At 34.9% G+C, this 21056-nt stretch overlaps 2 protein-coding genes across 5 annotated transcripts in view; one reads left to right on the forward strand and one right to left on the reverse strand.

The window, feature by feature from the left end:
* Positions 1 to 21056, forward strand: part of PDE1A (phosphodiesterase 1A) — a 609100-nt gene that overhangs the window by 555209 nt on the left and 32835 nt on the right. The gene's annotated exons all lie outside the window — the stretch shown is intronic.
* Positions 18590 to 21056, reverse strand: part of PPP1R1C (protein phosphatase 1 regulatory inhibitor subunit 1C) — a 158885-nt gene continuing 156418 nt past the window's right edge. For all 4 annotated transcript variants that reach the window (XR_009186537.2, XM_004476884.5, XM_004476882.5 and 1 more), the window contains one exon: positions 18590 to 18739. Coding sequence is in view for 2 of the 4 variants with exons in the window: in XM_004476884.5 (XP_004476941.1) it covers positions 18699 to 18739 (41 nt within the window). In the remaining 2 variants the exon portion in view is untranslated. The remainder of the gene's footprint in view (positions 18740 to 21056) is intronic.

The raw sequence follows: 21056 nt of genomic DNA on the forward strand, positions 1-21056 counted from the left end.
CGTCAGAAGAATCCGGAAGAGAAAGGAGAGGATACTGTTATATGGCGGCAGGCCAGAATGCAAGCCAAGGAAACCCAAGCATCTCCGCAGCCAACTGAGAATGCTACAGACTTTGGGGAGAAAGCGTTGTCTTGATGTTTCAGAGTTTGGACTTCTGTCCTCAAAACCATGAGCCATTAAGTTTCTGTTGTTTAAGTCAGCCATTGTGTGGCATCTGTGATAAGAGCTGAGGCAGATTAAAACTGTGTGTGGGAGTGGGTGGGTTCTAAAACTTGCATGAGTGAGTGGGTTCTAAAACTTGGTGGTTTTAGATTAAGAAGATCCTAAATCAGATGCATAATAACTGCAATACTTCTTGAATTCTCTGCATTCTCATACCCCATTTTTCCAATCTGAAATGTATATACTTCCTAAAATTGTGTGTGGATGTGGATCTCTCTACCTTCCTATTTTGTGGCTCCTCCATACTTTGCTGTTTATATTTTCTTGAGCTTTATGGCAACCTCTACCTTCCTGTTTACTCTTAATTAGACTAGAGATTTCAAATTTCTTAACTCGTTCTGTTCTATCCTCTGCTAACACTCATTAAAATCAATTTTCCCCCAAAGGACAAAAGTAAATGACAGCTATAGCTCATCCTATTTTAAATTATGATTGTTGTAATGCTCTTTGTTTCTAATTACAAAACTAATGTGCATTCATTCCCTTATTTTTTTTTAAGCCAATTTCACTTCTCTGTTACAGATAGCATCTAAATGCTATTTAGACTTCAAGGTAAACTAGGCATTTCTTGAGGGCGGGAATTTAAGTTTTGTTCCTAAACAAATGCTGGCTTAATTCAGTATGCAGTATATCTTAAATAAGTATTTTTGGATTGAATTGGATATATTTAATTAGGTATGACTTGAACCCTATGTTATCTTTCTGGTTGCCATAACAATTGAATTAGTTGATTTCAGATAAGGCACTTAGAGACTAACTGGCTTATGTTTATGCAATGAATATTAACCATTGTTTTATACACACACACACACACACACATATTAAATAGTGTTTGTTCCTGGCCATGTGATATAAATATAAATGAACAAACAATAGCTAACACTCCATGAGTATGTAATAAAAGTCAGGTAAGTTCTAAATTCCTTCTGTGTCAATTTATTTAATTCTCATAGCAATTCTAAGAGGTAAATATTTTTTTATATGAGAAAACCAACACAGGGTAAGTAATGTTAGAAGTCTTACATCTTCAAAGGTGCAGATGTAGGATTCTGTCTTCAGAGTTCATGCTCGCAACACTGTACTACTCTCTCAAAACCAAGTCAAGTCAGAATCTAGAATACCAGGAGATAGAGTGGGGGTGGGGAATAGGGAGATAAGGCGTAAAATGTAAAGCTTCTATTTGAAATGATGGAAATATTTTGATAGTGGATGGTGCTGATGCTAGGACACATTATGAATGTAATTAACAGCATTGAATTATATATCTGAATGTGGTTAAAAGGGGAAATGGTAAATTGTATAAATAGTATTAGAATAAAAAAATTAAGAAGAATCCATTGAACTGGACAACACAGTGAACCCTAAATTAAACTCTGTACTAGAATGAATAGTACAATTATAAAAATGTGCTTTCATCAATTGTAACAAACGTATCACAATGAATACAGGGTATTATTATTAGGGTGTTGTATGGGAATTCAGTATTTTAACCAGGATTGTTCTGTAAATCCACAATTTCTCTAATTAAAGAAAAAAAAATTTTAAAAAGCAAGCCAAATCTTGAAAATTGCTGAACTGGACATAATCTCTAATTTCTTCAGTTGATGAGAACCTTAGTATGGCATAGTTCCTGGATCAATTTAAATTGTTAAATTGAATCTTTTCTATAAGGATTATAGATCCATTTCTTTTTTCTTTTCAAAGAATAATGCATTTGTGTAGGACATTTCCACCTCACTCATGTTAACTACTTGGCTCCCTGCCTCTAGCTTGGGGTAGAGAGGGTCAGGGCATATAAAAACAGACCATGTGATGGTTTTGGCCCTTGGGCAAACCCCTGGTCTACACAGCGCTTCTTTCTCAGGTAAAGGAACATGGTACCTGTGGGTAAAATAATGAAGTTGCTTGTGCCAGCAGCAGTCCATTCCAGAAGGTCCGATGGCCCTTCCCAGCCACCCTGAGCACTGGGGAAATCAGTCCCCCCAGCACTCCTGTCAGCCATTTGCAGCACACACACCAGTCTGGAAGTGCTCACTACAGCACTGGTTCTCAACCCTTAACAAGCATCAGCAACAACCTTGAGGGCTTGTTGAAACACAGATGGCTGTGCCCTGCCCCTGGAGATTTTGATTCTGTAGGTCTGGGCTGGGGCCCCGGTGACGCTGATGCTATTGAACTGGGGACCTCACTTTGAGAATCACTGGCTTAGAGGTAAAGCCTAAACATCTTAGCATAACATTCAAAACCTCTCTTTTTAGTCATAGCCTTCACTGCACTCTTCACTGTTTCTGAGTTTCTACAATGCCTTTTCATACAACACTTACCCTTCCCTGGTCTTGATCTACCCTTTGCTATCTTCACCTGTCATTCTCTCCCCTTCCTCTAAGGATCAACTAATACGGCAGTTCTTCCACAAGTTGCTCCTCATCGTCCCAGTCAAAACTGTCAATCTTTCTTCTCTAGATGGACACTGATCTCTTATCCCTCTGTGCTGGAAAATGGTAGTTCTCTGTCATACCCTTGCCATTAGATTTGAAGGTAAAGAAGCACTGAGCTTTATACATAGTATATATTCAGTAAATTTTTGTTGAGTAAGAAAATATGATTATGAATAAATGAATGAGGGAAAAAAGGACAAGTTTATGGTTTTCTTGAGTGATTTCTATATGATTGAGTTAACCCTTTCCAGTTACTATCTCTAGTTAATTCAGTCAGAATGGGTCTCACTTTTCAAGCACTTCAGAGCTACAGAATCACAAAAAGCCTTTTTGTTTTTGTTTTTAAGAGAAGCCAAATAGGGAGTGCATTAATTCTATATTAATTCTTAATGGAATACTAAAAGCAAACCAAAATTGTATGGGAGAAACATTAAGATCTCCCCATCTGTCTCTTGACCTTGGGGATATGAGTCTATTGATGCTGTCATTTTAATTGTAGCTAATCCTACCAACTTTGCTAAGGAGTAAGGCTCACATTCCCTATGGTGCTCATGATTAATAGTGGGAACTATACAGGCTTTGAAGCAGGAAAGACTTTAATTCACAGAATGTCTTTGGCAGTTGACTTTGAGGACACTTTCTAAACTCTTACCATAAAGGTTTTGATAGAGTGGTAAAACAATAATAATGGATATTTAAAGGTCTAGACAGTACCTGACCCATTGTTGGCCCTCAACATAAATTAATATTATTATTTTGTAATTCTCCAGATGCCTTTATTTCTTGTTGAATTTTATGTGAAATACCGAAGGCAAGAATTATCTCACCCAAGGACTGAATTGGATCCTTAGTTCAATTTCATACTTTGTCATTTACTGGGTCAGTAATCAGAAATGGTAGAGCTCTCTCTCTTCCCCTGTGTCTTTGTGAGTGAGTGGTCATTTATATCAGCCCATCAAGGGGTTGGGGACTCAACCCGAGTCATGTCTTACTGAAGTGGTTGAATCGAGTTTATCAAGTAAACTTAATCAGAGACCCCTCACTGAATTTAATACAATCAGAAGGCATCAGTCCCAGAGGAAAAGATTAGTTTTATTTTCCTCTAAATATTGCATTTTAATATTACATGCAGATATAGCTTTTGTTAGTTTATGATAACAATGTCTAATTTTTAATACTTTGCTGCCCATACTACAAAAAATATATAATTTTAAAATTTCACCCAGAAATCAGCCAGTTCCAATGAATACTTCCTATATAAAACCCAATTTATACTGACAATGAAAATGTATAGCTCCAATTTCGTATCATATGAAGTCCAGGATTTAGGAATACTGTTCCTATCTTAGTCATAATTGACCATCATGTCAACTTCTATGTTTTAAACTATTTAGTGTTTTCAAAAGCAAATAAATGTCCTATATAATGTTTAAAACACTTAATAAATGTAATAAACAAGTGAAATTCAAAATAGGAAATCTGTGTCCTATTAGGGTAAAAGAAAAAAGATGACAGCAATATATGGAAATATAATTAGCATGATTAGGGAAACAGATCTATAGAATTTATGTACCTAGGGAAATTTAATGGGAAACCCACCCATGTAGCAATGCCTTGAAAAGTGTTAGTCTCTTTGAAAAACAAAGAAAAGTTATTTTCCTGTAATTATTAGTGATCTTCAACCATCTGCAAGTTATTTATTTTTTCTAAGTTCTTATTTTCCATTGCTTTGATTTAAGCAGTGCTTTGTTACACCTCTGCTACTTTTGAGAAAAATGATATTTTGAAATTTCAATTAAATTCATTCCTCAGTTGGCTTGAGGAGCGCACCGGAATGTTCTCTTTGGTTCCTTATTAGGTAGTATATTATTCCTTTCAGTGCCATAATATTTATAATATATTCCATAATTACACATTTAGTTCTGGGAAAATTGTACTTCTTTATATTATTATTACAATATAATTGGCAATATAAGCTCTAGGATTGGTAAGTGAGAATTATCATGCCTCAGTTTCTGGGGTGGTACAGGGAGGGGGGATTAATAATATAAAACAAATTTATAAAATAATGTTTATTTTTCACAATTTATTTTAAAAAACAAGAAAAATAAATTTAGAAGAATGAATCCTTGTTCCTTAAAAAATGTTTGTATTTAAGTTTGTCATAAACTTATCAGTTCTCTCCTTTTTTGTATTACATGTTTCTTTTTAAAGTTCATTTTTTTTTAATTAGGGAAGCTGTAGGTTAACAGAAAAATCATGCATAAAATACAGAGTTCCCTTATATACCCTATTATTAACACCTTGAATCACTGTGGTACCTCTGTTATATTTCATGAAAGAACATTTTAAAATAATTGTATTATTAACTATAGTCTATGGTTTAAGTGTCATTGTGCTATAGAGTCCAATGATATTTTTACTTTTATTTGAATAACATATATAGAGCCTATAATTTCCCCTTTTAACCACATTCACATATTTAATTCAGCATTGTTAATTTTCTTCACAGTATTATTAATATCACCACTATCCATTATCAAAATCTTATCAATGCATAAAGAAACTTTGGACAATTTAAACTTAACTCCCCATTCTCTAAACCCACCCCAGCCCCTGGTAACCTATATTCTAGATTCTGACTTTGAATTTGCATATTCTAATTATTTCATATCTTTTAGATCATGCACTATTTGTCCTTTTGTGTCTGGCTTATTTCACTCAACATGATGTCTTCAAGGTTCATGCATGTTGTCACATGTATCACAACTTCTTTCCTTTTACATCTGAATAATATTCCATTGTATGTGTATGCCACCTTTTATTTTCCACTCACTGGTTAACCAAGTGTCCTTATGATAATTGGGTTGCTTCTACCTTTTGGCAATTGTGAATAATGGCACCATGAACATTGGTATATAAATATCAGTTTGAATCCCTGTTTCCAAATGTTTCAGGTATTTATATAGAGGTGGGATTGCCGGGTCATATGGTAATTCTATACCTATCTACTGAGGAACTGCCAAACTGTCTTCCACCATAGCTGTACTAACTGAATGAGTGTTCCTATTTCTCCACAGTTTCTCCAACACCTGTAATTTTTTGGTTTTTTTATTTCTTATTTTTAATTTTTAGTTTATATTTAATTTTTATTTCTTATTTTTAATTTTATTTCTTATTTTTAAAATTTTTAATAGTCATTCTGGTGGTTGTGAAATGGTATCTCATTGTGGTTTTTTGTTTGCATTTCCCTAGTAGCTAATGATATTGAGCATATCTGCATGTGCTTTGTGGCCATTTGTATATCCTCTCTGGAGAAAAGTCTATTCATGTCTTTTGCCCATTTTTTAAATTGTTGTTTGTCTTTTTATTGTTGAGTTGTAGGATTCTTTTTATATTCTGGATATTAAACCCTTATCAGATATGTGGTTTCCAAATATTTTCTCCCATTTAGTAGGTTGACTTCACTTTCATGATGAAGACATTTAATGAACAAAAGTTTTTAATTTTGATGTTATCTATTTTTTCTTTTGTTGTTTCTGCTTTGGGTGTAAACTCTAAGAAACCATTGCCTAACACAAGATTCTGAAGATACTTCCCTATATTTTCTTCTGGGAGTTTTATAGTCCTGTTTCTTTTAATTAAGGTCTTTGATCCATTTTGAGAAAGTTTTCACTTTTGGTATGAGATAGGGGTTCCTCCTTCACTCTTGTGCATATGGATATCCAGTTCTCCCGATGCCATTTGCTGAAAAGACTATTCCTTCCCAACTGTGTGAACTTGGTAGCTCTGTCAAAAATTAGTCAATGAGAGGGTCTGTTTCTGAACTCTCAATTGAATTTCATTGCTCTATATATCTATCATTTTGCCAAACCATGTGATATGACCATGTAACATTGTAATGAGTTTTTCTTTTAAGAGTATGCATTTTATTTTTTAAATATTCTTAGATTACATAAATGTTACATTAAAAATGTAGGGGATTTCCATATGCTCCACTCTATACCCCTCCCATGTGCCCCACTCCCTACCCCTTTCCCACATTAGCAACATCCTTCATTAGTGTGGTATGTTATTGCAATTGATGAACACATTTTGGAGCATTGCCATTAAGCATGGATTAAAGTTTACATGTAGTAAACTTTATTCTGCCAGTTATGCCAAGATATATATATATATAATGGCCTGTATCTGTTGTTGCAATGTCATTCAGGACTATTTCGAAGTCTTGAAAATGACCCTGCATTATGCCTGTTTTTCCCTTTCCCTGCCCTTAGAACCTCCAGTGGCCACTACTTCCACATCAATAACATTGTAATAAGGTTTTTTTTATGTATTTTTTTTAAACACACTTTATTTATTTCTCTTTTAACCCTCCCCCTCCCCCTCTCCCCCACCCCTCTGCCCTGCTGTTTTTTGCTGTGTCCATTCACTGTGTGATCTTCTGTATCTATTCCTCTTTTTGTCTTCTCCTCATTTTTCTCCTCTAGGATTCACCAGGATTTGGTCCTGGGGACCTCTGATGTGGAGACAGGTTCCCTGTCACTTGTACCACCTCAGTTCCTGGTTCTGTTGTGCCTCACTTTGACTCTCCCCTTCATCTCTCTTATGTTGCGTCATCATCTTGCTGTGTGACTCATTTGTGTGAGTACTCAGCTCACTGTGCAGGCACATCTCATATGGTAGATGGAAGCCCAATCACTTGAGCCACATCCACTTCTCTGTAATAAGTTTTAAAATCAGGAAGTGTGAATTCTCAAACTTTGATTGCAATGTTTAGTCCTCTAATCTATAAGCCTGGAATGTCCTTCCATTTATTTAAATCTTCTTTGATTTCTTCTGGCAAAGTATTATAGTTTTCTTTGTATAAGTGCTTTATAACCTTGGTTAATTTTTTTTTTCTAGATATGTGATCCTTTTAGTTACTATTGTAAGAGGAATTTTTTTTCTTGATTTCCACCTCAGATCGTTCATTACAACTGTATAGAAACACTACTGATTTTTGTATTTCAATCTTATTCCCTGCCAATTTGCTGAATTCATTTATTAGCTCTAGTAAATTTTCAGGACCTTATATATACATATGGTCAAGCCATCTGCAAATAGGGTAAGTTTTACTTCTTCCTATCAACTTTGGATGGCTTTTGCTCCTTCCCTTCCTCTTTCTCTTCTTACTCCTCCTCCTCTCCCTCCCCCCTCCCTGCTCTGACTAGAACTTCTAGTACAGTGTTGAATAAGGGCGGAGACAGTGGGTATCCTTGTCTTGTTCCAGGTCTTAAAGGGAAAGCTTTCAGTCTTTCACTACAGAGTATGATGTTAGCTGTGGGTTTTTCATATATGCCCTTTATCATGTTGAGGAAGTTTCCTTCCATTCCTATATTTCTGTGTTTTTTTTATTTCAAGAAAGAATGCTGGGGGAAGTGGCTGTGGTTCAATTACTTGGGCTCCCATCTACCAAATCAGAGACCCTGGGTTCGTGCCCAGGGGCCTCCTTGTGAAGGCAGGCTCGCCCACATGCCGCGGAGTGCCACCTGGCCCCCAGCTCCGAGGAGTGCCACTGGCCCACAAGCACTGCAAACAGCTGACTCAGCAAGGTGATGCAACAAAAAGGGAGACAAGTTAAAAAAAAAAAAAAACAACAAGAGCACACAGCAAACGGACATAGAGCAGACAACAAGCTAGCTGCAAGGGGGTGGGAAATAAAAATAAATAAATAAATACAGGTACACAGAAGAACGCACAGCAAATGGACACAGAGAGCAGACAGCAAGCAAGCCACAAGGGGGGAGGGATTTTTAAAAAAAAAGGATGCTGGATTTTATCAAATGCCTTCTCTGCATCAATTGAGGTGATTATGTATTTTTCTCCATTTTGTTAATGTAGTTTATTACATGAATTGATTTTACTATGTTGAACCCCCTTGTATATCTGGAGTAAATCCTACTTGATCATGGTGTATAATTGTTTTAGTATGCTGTTGGATTTGATTTCTTAGTTTTGTTTTGTTTTTTTGGATATTGCATCTATATTCATAAAAGAAATTGGTCTTTAATTTTATTTTCTTTTAGTATCTTTATCTGGCTTTGGCATTAGGGTGATGTTGTGGTCATAGAATGAGTTAGGTAGTATTCCTTCCTCATCAAGTTTTTAGAACAGTTTGAGCAGAACTGGAGTTAATTCTGCTTGGAATGTTTTTTGGAATTCCCCTGTAAAACCCATTTCATCCTGGACTTTTTTTCTTTTGGAACTTTTTGATCATTGATTCAATCTCTTTACTTGAATTTGTCCTGTTGACATCTTCTATTTCTTCTAGAGCCTGTGTAGATTGTGTGTTTCTAGAAATTTTTCCACTTAATCAAGGCTATTTTGTTGGCATACAATTCATAGTATCATCTTATCCTTTTTTTTCTGTGGGGTCAGTAGTAAAGCCCCCACTATAATTTCTGATTTTATTTACTTGCATCCACTTTCTTTTTTTTTTCAGTCTAGTTAAAGTTTTTCAATTTTACTGATCTTTTCAAATAACAAAATTTTTCATTTGTTAATGCTGTCTATTGGCTTTTTAAAATCTCTATTTCATTCACTTCTGCTCTAATCTGCTAATTTTTTTTCCTTCTGCTTGATTTGGGTTTAGTTTGCTGTTCTTTTTCTAGTTCCTCCAGGTGTACAGTTAGTTCTTTGATTTTAGCTCTTTTGTAATTTCTAATGTAAGCATTTAGGGCTACAAATTTCCTTCTCAATGCTGCCTTCAAGACATGCTATAAGTTTTTTTTAATTAAAATTTTATTGATGTATATCATTTACAAGTGAACATGCATGAACAATAAGTGTATAGTAAAAGTTGTGAATTTACAAAGCAAACATGCATATCATCATGCAAGGTTCTCATACATTTCCTCACACCTACACCTTTCATTGTGAAAAATTTGTTACAAATTATGAAAAAACATTGTTAAAATACAAACTATAGCACATGTCTTACATTTGATGTTTTTTCCCCAACCCACCCAGTTATTAATACCCTGTGTTAAAATTAAATCTTTGTTATCATTCATTAGAGTTGTTCTCATATTTGTCCTGTTAACCACAGTCCATCTTACACGAATGGATTCCATGTGCTATATAGTCCCATGCGTTCTACAATCCATTCAAAATATATACTCAGTGGCTTTCATTTTCATCACAGAGTTGTGTTGTCATCAAAATAGAACATTTTAATTACTCCAAAAGTAAAAATCCTATACTACCTTATACTCCCCATAGTTGTCCCTTGGAATTGAAATAATATTTTCTTGCCATTGCTGCAAAATATTATATTACTGTTAACCATTTACCATAAGTTGTATTAGTTGTAATTTTCCCCTATATCACCATATTAACATTTTGTAAAAGAAGAGTGTTCTTTCATTGGTACTATTAATCACAATCTTCATCCATTAACAAATCACACTGTTAGTCATTCCCTAAATTATTCTCTAGTTTCAATTGATGAGTTATTATAAACTCTATTCATTTCCACGCTTTTACAGTTAACCTTATTAAAAATGCTGCATTCATTGAGCATCAGCTTCTATTCTCAACCCACCTTCTATTTCTGAGTAACCAGTAACCTAGAGTTTACCTCCATGAGTTTACTCATCATATTTAGTTCATATTTAGTGAGATCATACAATATTTGTCCTTTGTGTCTGGCTTATTTCACTCATCATAGTATCCTCTAGGTTCATCCTTGTTGTTGTATGCATACTGTTTTCATTTCTTCTTAAAACATTATGATATCCCATTGTATGTATATACCACATTTTGTTTATCCATTCATTGCTTTATGGACACTTGGGCTGGTTCCATATTTTAGCAATTGTGAATAATGTTAATAAGAACATGAGTGTGCAAATGTCAGCTTGCGTCCTTGCTTTCACTTCTTCTGAATATTATTGTAGTAAAAATACTGCTGGATCATAAAGCAGTTCTATATTCAGCCTCTTGAGGTACTGCCAAATTGCCTTCCACAGAGGCTGCACCATTATGCATTGTCACTGATAGTGAAGAAGTGCCCCTATTTCTCCTCATCCTCTCCAGCACTTGAAGTTTTCTGTTATGTTGATGATGGTCATTTTATAAGGTGTGAAATGCATCTCATTGTAGTTTTGATCTGCGTTTCCCTAATAGTGATGTTGCACCTTTTTTTTCATGTGCTTTTTGGCCATTTGTATTTCCTCTTTGGAAACATGTCTATTCAGGTCTTTTGCCCATTTTTAAAGTTGCGTTGCTTGTCTTTTTGTTGTTGGGTTGTATAATCTCTTCATATAACATGAAAATCAAACTGTTGCTGGCTGTGTGGTTTCTAAATATCTTCTCCCATTCAGTAGGCTGCCTTTTCAATTTCTTGACAAAGTCTTTTGTAGAACAAAAGTATTACATTTTGACAAGGTTCCATTCATCTATTTTTTCCTTCATTGCTTGTGTTTTGGTGCAATGTTTAAGGAATTGCTGCCTACTACAAGATCTTGAAGATGTTTTCCTACATTTTCTTCTAAGAGTTTTGTGGTTGTGATTTTTATATTCATGTCCTTGATATATTTTGAATTAATTTTTTTGTATGGTGTGAGATAGGGGTCTTCCTTCTTTCTTTTGGATATGGATATACAGCTCTCTCAGCACCATTTGTTGAACAAACAGTTCTAGCCTAGCTGGGTGGGCTTGACAGCCTTGTCAAAAATCACCTGACTGTAGGTCTGAGGGTCTATTTCTGAGTTCTTGATTTGATTCCATTGCTGAATCTATCTTTTTGCCATTACCATGCTGTTTTTACCACTGTAGCTAATAATATGCTTTAAAGTCAGAAAGTGAGAATCCTCCAGCTTTGTTCTTTTTAAAGGCATTTTTTTACTATTTTGGGCCCCTTACCCTTCCAAATAAATGGAATAATTGACTTTTCCATTTCTGCAAATAAAAGACTGTTGGGACTTTATTGGGATTGCATTGAATCTATAAATCCATTTGGGTAGAATTGACATCTTAATTATATTTAGTCTTCCAGTCCATGAACATGGACTATTTCTCCATTTTTTCAGTCTTTGGTTTCTTTTAGCTATGTTTTTTAGTTTTCTGAATATAAACCCTTTAGTTCTTAGTTTATTCCTAAATATATGATCCTTTTAATCACTGTTAATAAGGGAATATTTTTTCTGACTTTCTCCTCAGATTCCTCATCAGTAGTGTATAGAAACGTTATTAATTTTTGCATATGGATCTTGTAGCCACCACTGTGCTGAACTCGTCTATTTGTTCTGGTAGCTTATTTTGGATTTTTCAGGATTTTCTAGATAAAGGATCATGTCATCAGCAAATAGCATAAGTTTTACTTCTTCCTTTCCTATTTAGGTGCCTTTTATTTCTTTATCTCGCACATTTGCTCTAACTAGAACTTCTAACAAGTATTGAATAACAGTGGTGTCAGTGGGCATCCTTGTCTTGTCATGATCTCAGGGGAAAGCTTTCAGTCTTTCACCATTGAATACAGTGCTAGCTGTTAAGTTTTTCATATATGCATTTTACCATATTGAGAAAGCTTCCTTCTATTCTTATCTTTTGGAGGGTTTTTATCAAGAAAACGTGCTGTATTTACTCAAATGACTTTTCTGCATCAGTCAAGAGGATCATGTAATTTTTCTTCTTCAATTTATTAATGTGCTTTATTTAGCTAATTGGTTTTCTTGTGTTGAACCACCCTTGTATACCTAGTATAAAACCCACTTTGTCATTGTATATAATTCTTTAACTGTGATTTTGGATTCATTTTGCAAGTATTTTATTGAGAATTTTGGCTTCTGTATTCATTAGAGATATTGGTCTGTAATTTTCTTTTTCATAGTATCTTTGTCTGGCTTTGGTATTTGGGTGATGTTGGCTTCATAGAATGAATTTGGTAGCATTCCTTACTTTTCAGGTTTTTTGGAAGGGCTTGAGCAAGATTGGTGTTAGATAGTCTTTGAATAGTGGGTAGAATTTGTCTTTGAAGCCATCTGGTCCTGGACTTTTCAAATTTGGGAGATTTTTCATGACAGTTTCTATCTCTTTCCTTGTGATTGGTTTGTTGAGGCCTCTATTCCCTCTAGGGACAGTATAGATTTTTCATGTATTTCTAGGAATTTGTCCATTTTGTCTATATTGTGAGGTTTTTTGACATACAGTTGTTCATAGTATCTTCTAATGATCTTATTTCTGCAGTGTCAGTGGTAATGTACCCCCTCTCATTTCTGATTTTATTTATTTTCATTTTTTTTTCTTTGTCAGTCTAGCTAAGGGCTTGCAGATTTTGTTGATGTTCTCAAAGAACCAACTTTTGGTTTTGTTGATTCTATTTTTTTTGTTGTTCTTAATTTTATTTATTTCTGCTCTGATCTTTATTATTTCTTTCCTTTGTCTTGGTTTGGGATTAGTGTGCTTTTCTTTTTCTATTTTCTCTATGTGTGCAGTTAGGTCTTTGATTTTTGCTCTTCTTTTCTAATGTAAGCATTGACAGCTAAAAATTTCTCTCTCATCACTGCCTTTCCTGTATCACATAGGTTCTGACATGTTGTGTTCTCATTTTAATTCATCTTAAGATATTTACTGATTTCTCTTGCAATTTCTTCTTTTCCCACTGATTATTTAAGAATGTGCTACTTAATTTCCATATATTTATGAATTTCCTTTTTCTGATTATTACTGATTTCCAGCTATATTCCATGATGATTAGAGAAAGTGTTTTGTATAACTTCAATCTTTTAAAATTTATTGAGAAGTGTCTTATGACTCAACAAATGGTCTATCCTGGAGAAGGATCCACAAGTGTTTGAAAAGAATGTATATCTTGCTGCTGTGGGGTATAATGCTGTATAAATATCTTTTAGGTCTAGTTCATTTATAATAAAATTCAAGCTCTCTGTTTCCTTATTCTTGTCCAGATGTTCTACCCAATGCTGAGAGTGGTGTATTGAAGTCTCCCATTATAATTATAGAGACATCTATTTCTATTCAATACAGTTTTGCCAGTGTTTGCCTCATGTATTTTTGGGCCCTGTGTTTTGGTGCATAAATATTTATGATTGTTATTTCTTCTTGGTGAATTGACTCATTTAGTAATATATAGCATCCTTTTTGTGTCTTGGAATAGCTTTTGAGTTAAAGCCTTTTTTGACCAATATTAGTACAGCTACCCTAGCTCATTTTTGGATCTTATTTGCATGGATTATCTTTTTCCATACTTTCACTTTCAAACTATTTGTGTCTTTGTGTGTAAGATGGGTCTCTTATAGACAACATATACTTAGAGCACGCTTTTATGTCCATTCTGCCAATTCATGTCTTTTGATTAGGAAGTTTAATTCATTACAATTCAATGTTATTACTGTAAAGGCAGTACATACTTCAGCGATTTTTTCCTTTGTTTATTATGTCATATCTTTTTTTTTTGTCTCTCTTTTCCTTTATTTCAACCTCCTTTTCTGTTTAGTTTATCTTTTGTGATGCATCTGAAGGATCCCTTTCTCATTTCCATTTTTGTATATTTTTAAAATACTTTCTTTGTGATTATTCTGGGGTTTATATTACACAATGTAACATAAATTTGAAAAGATACCAACTTAACTTCAGTAGCATACATGTTCTTTGTTCCCATATTCTTTTGTTTCCTCTCATTATATTTTTGTCCCACATTACCTCCTTATATTTTGTGTGTCCATTATCAGGAAATATGACTATTTCTTATTCAATTGTATTCTAACTCTTATAGGAATTAAAGAGAGTTGCATATTGAGGATACAGTATGATTGGGTTTTGCATTTACCCATTTAGTTTACTTTTACTGAAGATAATCAGTTCTTCACACTGCTCCAACTCACTCTCTCTTGTCTTTTCCATCCAACCTGAAGAACTTCCTTTATCATTTCATTCAGGGAAGGTCTTCTGGTGATGAACTCTCTGTTTTTGTTTAACTGTGATTGTTTTAAATTCTCCCTCATTTTCAAAGGTCAGGTTTTCTGGGTAAAGATTTTGGGGCCCGCAGTTTTTTCACTTTCAGTAGCTTAAATATATCAAACCACTACCTTCTTGCCTCCATGGTTTCTAATGAGAAATTGGCATTTATCCTTATTGAGAATCCCTTGTACATGACAAATCTCTTTTCCCTTGCTGCTTTCAGAATCCTCTCTTTATCTTTGGCATTTAACATTTTGATTAATATGTGTCTCAGAGTAGATCAATTAGGGTTTTTTTTTCCATGTGGAGTATATTGCACTTCTTGGACCATGTATATTTATGTCTTTCATTAGAGTTGAGAAAATTTTGACCATTCTTTCTTCAATTATTTTCTTTTTGGCCCTTTTTCCTTCTGAGACTCCCATGATGCATATGTTTGTGTGCTTCATGCTGTAACTCAGCTCCCTTAGACACTGCTCAATTTTTCTAGCCTTTTTCCTATCTTTCCTTCTGAATGTATGATTTCCATTGTCCTATCTTCTAGTTTGCTGATTCTTTCTTCTGCCTGTTTCAAATCTGCTGTTGCAAGTCTCTAATGTATTTTAAATCTCTATTATTGTGCCTTTCATCCCCATAATTTCTTACATTGTTTAAAACTTTATAATTCTTTTTGCTCACACATTGTCTTCTTAATATTCTGTAGCTTTATATCTACCATTAGTTTATTTCTATCCATATTTTCCTTCATCTCCTTGAAATGATTTGGAAGATTTGTTTGAACTTCTTTGATTAGTTGTTCCAAATTCTGTGTTTCCTCTGAAGTTTACATTTGTTCCCTTTACTGAGCCATATCTTCCTGTGTCTAAGTATGACTTGTAAATTTTTGCTGATGCCTGGGTATCTGATTATTTTGATGTGATGATTATTTTGATGTACTCACTCTGAAGGTTAGTTTCTCCCTCTTGCCTAGAGTTTTATTGTATTAACCTGTTTTTCTATGCTTGGTCCAACTTACATTGAACATTTGGAGAAGCCCATGTTTGTTAGCTTTTCTCAGACCTTCTGCACCTGTATCTTGCCTTGGACATATAACTTTTGAGATTGCTTTTTTTTATACAATTGTTTCACCTCCAGGAGAAAGCTTCCTTTCCTCTGTTACTTTTCTGAGAATACCAATATTTTCTGTTTGTGTGCACACTTTTCTCCCCAGTTCCTCTGATTTAACTTCTTACCCTCATTCAGTGCCCTTTTTTCATTATACTTTTCAGTTCTGAGACCCAGCCTGCCTTAAAGTAGTTCAGTTTCAACCCTCCAAACACCCCTTTTTTTCCCTTTGAGACTTTTTTTTGCCTCCAGTACTTCCCCTTAGGCCACACTGCCCCAGGGAGCAGTTGGGATCATTGTTCAAAAAGTTCTATTTTTTGTTTAGGTGATCCAGCAGTCAGAGACATGTTTGAGTATGTGTACCTCTTGCCAAGAGTTCTGTTGAGGTCCCTTTTATTTCCTGGGGGCCCTTTTGTATGCACAGGCTTTGCTGGTCACTTGTATTCTACCCTGCCTCTCTAACGACTTGGTTCCCTGTGCCTGGATGTGCTTGGGGTTCTAACTTGCTGCTGTGAGTGGCTCTGTAGTCTGCCTTCATAGCAGAACATTCTCAAGCCATGCTGCCCCTATGTGATTCCTAAGCCCTGGATGGCATAACAGGAATGGCTCTCTATTGGCAAGTCTGAATCACCAATCTTTTTTTTTTTTTTTTCATTTTCTTTGATTTGGTGTTTGTGGAGTCCTTCTCCACTGTCTGTCATCCTCCAGAGTTCCAAGCAAGTGGGATTTGTCCTTTTATTAGTTTTATCTGAGGGGATATTTTTCTAGTGGATGTCTTACATCACCATGTTGATAATGTTTAAAGATTTTTATAGTATAGTTTAAACAAACATGAAATATATTTTTACATGAGCCGAATAATTTAAAGAGTGATTCAAATTTGCTTCTTTTATTTCTCACAAGTCATCTTAGTTTGAAGACAATGCCAAAGAATTAAAGTAGAACTCAGGCTGTCCTTTCTGCCCTAATCTAATTGGCAACACCATATCCCTCTAAGCTTTACACTGGAAATTTAGGAAGTTTAGTTTTAAGTCATGGTGGTACACTAAAAACATGAAAGTCAATTGTTCCTAAGAATCATGGTCTTTTCTAGCCTGCAAACTAACACAACCTCTCAAACAGATCAAAAGCTAGTGGAAGGGGAAGTGGATTTGGCTACCATATGGGAGGTCCAGATTTCAAACCCTGGGCTTCCTGACCCATGTGGCGAGTTGGTCGATGCTCAGTGCTAATGCACACAAGGAGTGCCTGTGTAGAGGAGCCCCATACGCAAGGAGTGCACCCCGCAAGGAGAGATGCTCTGTGCAAAAAAAGCACAGCCTGCCCAGGAGTTGCGCCATATACATAGAGAGCTGACGCAGCATGATGACACAAAAAAAAGAGGCACAGATTCCTGGTGCCACTGACAAGAATGCAAGTGGACACAGAAGAACACACAGCAAATGGACAGAGAGAGCAGACAATGTTGGGGGGGGGGAGAGAAATAAAAATTAATCTTTAAAAAAAAAAGGTAGTGGAAGGGTTGTTGCTTTATGAATTCATTTAGGACCAATTGTTTTCTTTGGACTATAGTTTCTTTATAAAATGAATCCTTCCTGTCATGCGTGTTTAGTGTGATTATTGACTGAGATAATACAGGCAAAATCATTTTTATTAATTGTAAAGAATTGATCAAATATTTACTAGCATGGTGGTAGTGATAATAGCTATTTCAATTTTTTAACGGATGTTTAAACCAGTAGTTGGCACATAGTAGTTTGTATTTGTGGTACTAAATTGACTAAAAAACTAATGGACGGAGTGGATATAGCTCAGTAGTTGAGCACCGGGTTCCCATGTATGAGTGGTTCCTTGGTTCAAGTCCCAGCACCTCCTTTAAAAAAAAACAAACAAAATAAAACAACAACATAAAAAAAAAACCAGTGGAATTTGAAAAGAAAGGAAAGAAGAAATAGAATGTAATAAAAAACAAAAACACCACTAAAGTAAAAACAAAGAAACATATTTGAAAGTCTCCCCACTGTAAGAGAAGGCTCAGTTGCCAGATGTTAGAAAAAAAACTGAATCACTTAGAATTCACCCCAAGTGTTCTCCCTTAGAGCCTCCAGAGGGAGCACAGCCCTGCTAACATTGATTTCAGCCCAGTGAAACTTGTTGAATTTCTGGCCTCTGGACCTGTGAGAGAATAAATTTTTGTTGTTTAAAAAAAAATTCACCCAAATTCAAATCCTCCTTTTAGTCATACAGAGAAATAAATGAAATCCAAAGGAAGAACTTGGCAATTGTGTACTAAAATGATTAGAAAAAAGATATAGAGCAAAGGAACAGTTTCTGACAAACATGCTAATGTTTATATATACAGAATCTAAAGTGCTTCAGAAGACAGTCCAGCAGGGAACAAATAACACATAGTGATGGAGTTGGAGGAGGAGGTGGTGGTGTGGTGTTTGTTTTGTGTTGGTATTTTTCCAAGCTCAAGTAGGAGCATAGCACTGACAAGTCAGCTTCTGGTTGTTATCAACCCACTTTGCATCTGGAGGAGAAAAAGAAAATTGCTACTCCAGGACCCAATGGAAATGTTCCAGAGAATTTAATACCATGCCACATAAATCTTTCTACAGGGAAAAATCTGGTATGCAACACTTAAAAGCAGCAAAGCTTGTGTGATAGAATAAATTATCCAATTAGTGATTTGTAAGGGAGAATTTTTCCAGGCAGGACTTTTAAATCTTAGAAACAGAAAACAACCCACAACAATTAAGAAACCTGGTCACCATTTTGTAGGTTATTTTTTAAAGGGAAGTGTTAAAAGTCAGAAACATTATTGGTTACAATGCCAATGCAAATACATACATGCATATGTGTATTTTTAGCACAACCAGTTTTATTCTATTAGCTGTCATACAAATATACAAGGATACCCTTTTCTTCTTGTACCCCCATCTTCCCCTAATGCTGCTGTTTTCCATCTAGTCATGTTACTTCTTTTCTCCTTTGCTGCTTGCCTGTAGTTTCTGAAAGAGAATTAAAGGGGGAAAACAGATCTTAGAGGTGGAAGAGGCATCACCAAATCATCTGCCCATCTCCCATACTTATTGTTGAGAAAACTGGCTCTCAGAATGATTAAAGGACTTGTCCAATGACACATAGCTATGATAAAGAGAAGCCATTCTCTGCCCCCATTACTTTTTCTTTCAGAAATTTATCACTATCTGGAATTATCTCATTTATTAATTTATGTGGGCATTGACGGTCTTGAAACATGAGTGTCCCTGGATTTAAGGACCCTATCTTGTCAATACCTGTATTTCCAGCAACTAAAACAATGTCTAACCTGTCATAGACATTATTCATGTATATTTTTTGAATGAGGGACCAGAATTTTGGTTTTTTCTAAAGTACACTTAATTATACCACATTTCCTATGAAAAATAGTATAGAATAACTAAGGTTATCTGAATTGATCAATCCAGGTATAGGTCTATCATAAGCATTATCTAATTTATGCATTTTTAAGGGGCAGTATATCTAGTGAATATTCATGTTTTCAACTACTTGACCTCTGTAACTAGTCTATGCCAGCCAATATCCATGCATCCTTTCTGCCTTACTAAGAGAACTCTAATTCAATCAAGGGAAGGGCAAATACCAGTTAAAAATTTTATTTCTTGCAACAAGAGGTGGCCCTGTGACACAGTTCTGGCCCAGGAGACTTTGGTTGAAGTTTTCTGGGAATGCTTTACTTGTCTGCTGTAGATTCTTTCCCTTTCTGTTGCCACTGTTCTTCCTTTTCAAAGAATGTTATGACATTATGAGATCTAATAATTTATTTTCTTTAACAGATGGCATATTTCAGCAACAAAGCCATTGTTATTAAGTAATATACCTGCTGGGACATTCAGAAATGTTCTTTGGTATCAGAGACTTAGAAAATAAGTAACGGCATTTCTTGCCCTATTCCTCTACCTCAGGGAAAACAAACAGTCAAATTTACATGTAAGTATAAACACTTGATTGTAGACAGTAGACATGCTTTTTCCATTATTAAAGTTTTTTAAAACTATTTGCTTTTTAGATGTAACTGAAGAAATAGACTGAAATTTTTGCAATTAAGCAAACTCTACAATATTTAATGTTATTTGCTATGGCAAGTTTGAAACTACTGCTTCCAAACCTTCAGCCAATTGAATATTTTTGTGAGTTTTTGGATATCACCTCTACTATACTTAATATTTTTCTTTAAATTTACTTTAAATATACTCACACTTTAAACTTGCCACATCAGAAGCAATAATAGCTATAAAAACATGGTTCGAGAATTGCTGGATTTGTGTTTTTTTCTAATCCTTATTATAACAATATTTATAACTATAAAAATAATTTATCCCTGGTCAACTTACCATTATCTTATTTTCTACAATATAGAAACATTGGCATATATTGAATTCTATATTCAATGGCATATATTGAATTCTATCTTTAAAATGTATACACATTTTAAAGATAGAAGTTAGTCTTAGAATTTGTAGTTTATACAGACACTTGCTCTAACCAACTCTGGGAAGAAAAAAGGATTACACAATTACTGTACATTAGAAAGAACATTGGCCTAGAATTCTGCCCTTCCCTGCTACACTCATGTATAGAAGTTTCCTCATGTATAGAAGAATAAGAAAATTACCCCTAGCTTATCCAGTTGACAGAAACTTCTTACATTCAGCAATAAACAAATGAAGAAGCAAGTGGCTGAAAGTTTTGGAGGTAATTGGAGATGTTTGAATCCTGAGTGGAGACCACTTAGGAGAGAATGCTTAGAGTATTCTTCAATATCTGAATGACTATGAAATGCAGTTTATCTGGAGGATTCAGAGGTATAAAAAGAGATGAAATTGTAAGGGAAATTGTAAGAGAGATTAACATAATAAAGAACATTTGAGCTCTTTGGTTGGTTTGGTGCACAGCTTGAATTTTTTATTCAGGAATGGGTAGTGATCAATCTGCTGTCTCTAATGTTGAAGAGGGTCATGCATTTGATAAGATGGTCCTAACTCTAACAACAGTTAGCACCAATTGTTGAATGCTCACTAAGCATTGAGATCTTATCTCATTTAATTCTCAGGGCAACCCAGTAGGGAAAGTATGATTGCCCCCATTTTTAAAATGGAGAAATTGAACCTAAAAGCTGGGAGAGACTGAATTTGAAACCAAATCAGGGAAACTCAAAGCCCATCTACTAATCATTTTACTATATTCTACTATAAATGTGGTCTGGGAAACAGAGTTTTAAATTTTTTTTTTTTTTTTTTTGGTTAGAACATTTCTTTGCCCATT

The sequence above is a fragment of the Dasypus novemcinctus genome, chromosome 7 (genome assembly GCF_030445035.2).
Source record: "Dasypus novemcinctus isolate mDasNov1 chromosome 7, mDasNov1.1.hap2, whole genome shotgun sequence".
NCBI lineage: Eukaryota > Metazoa > Chordata > Mammalia > Cingulata > Dasypodidae > Dasypus > Dasypus novemcinctus.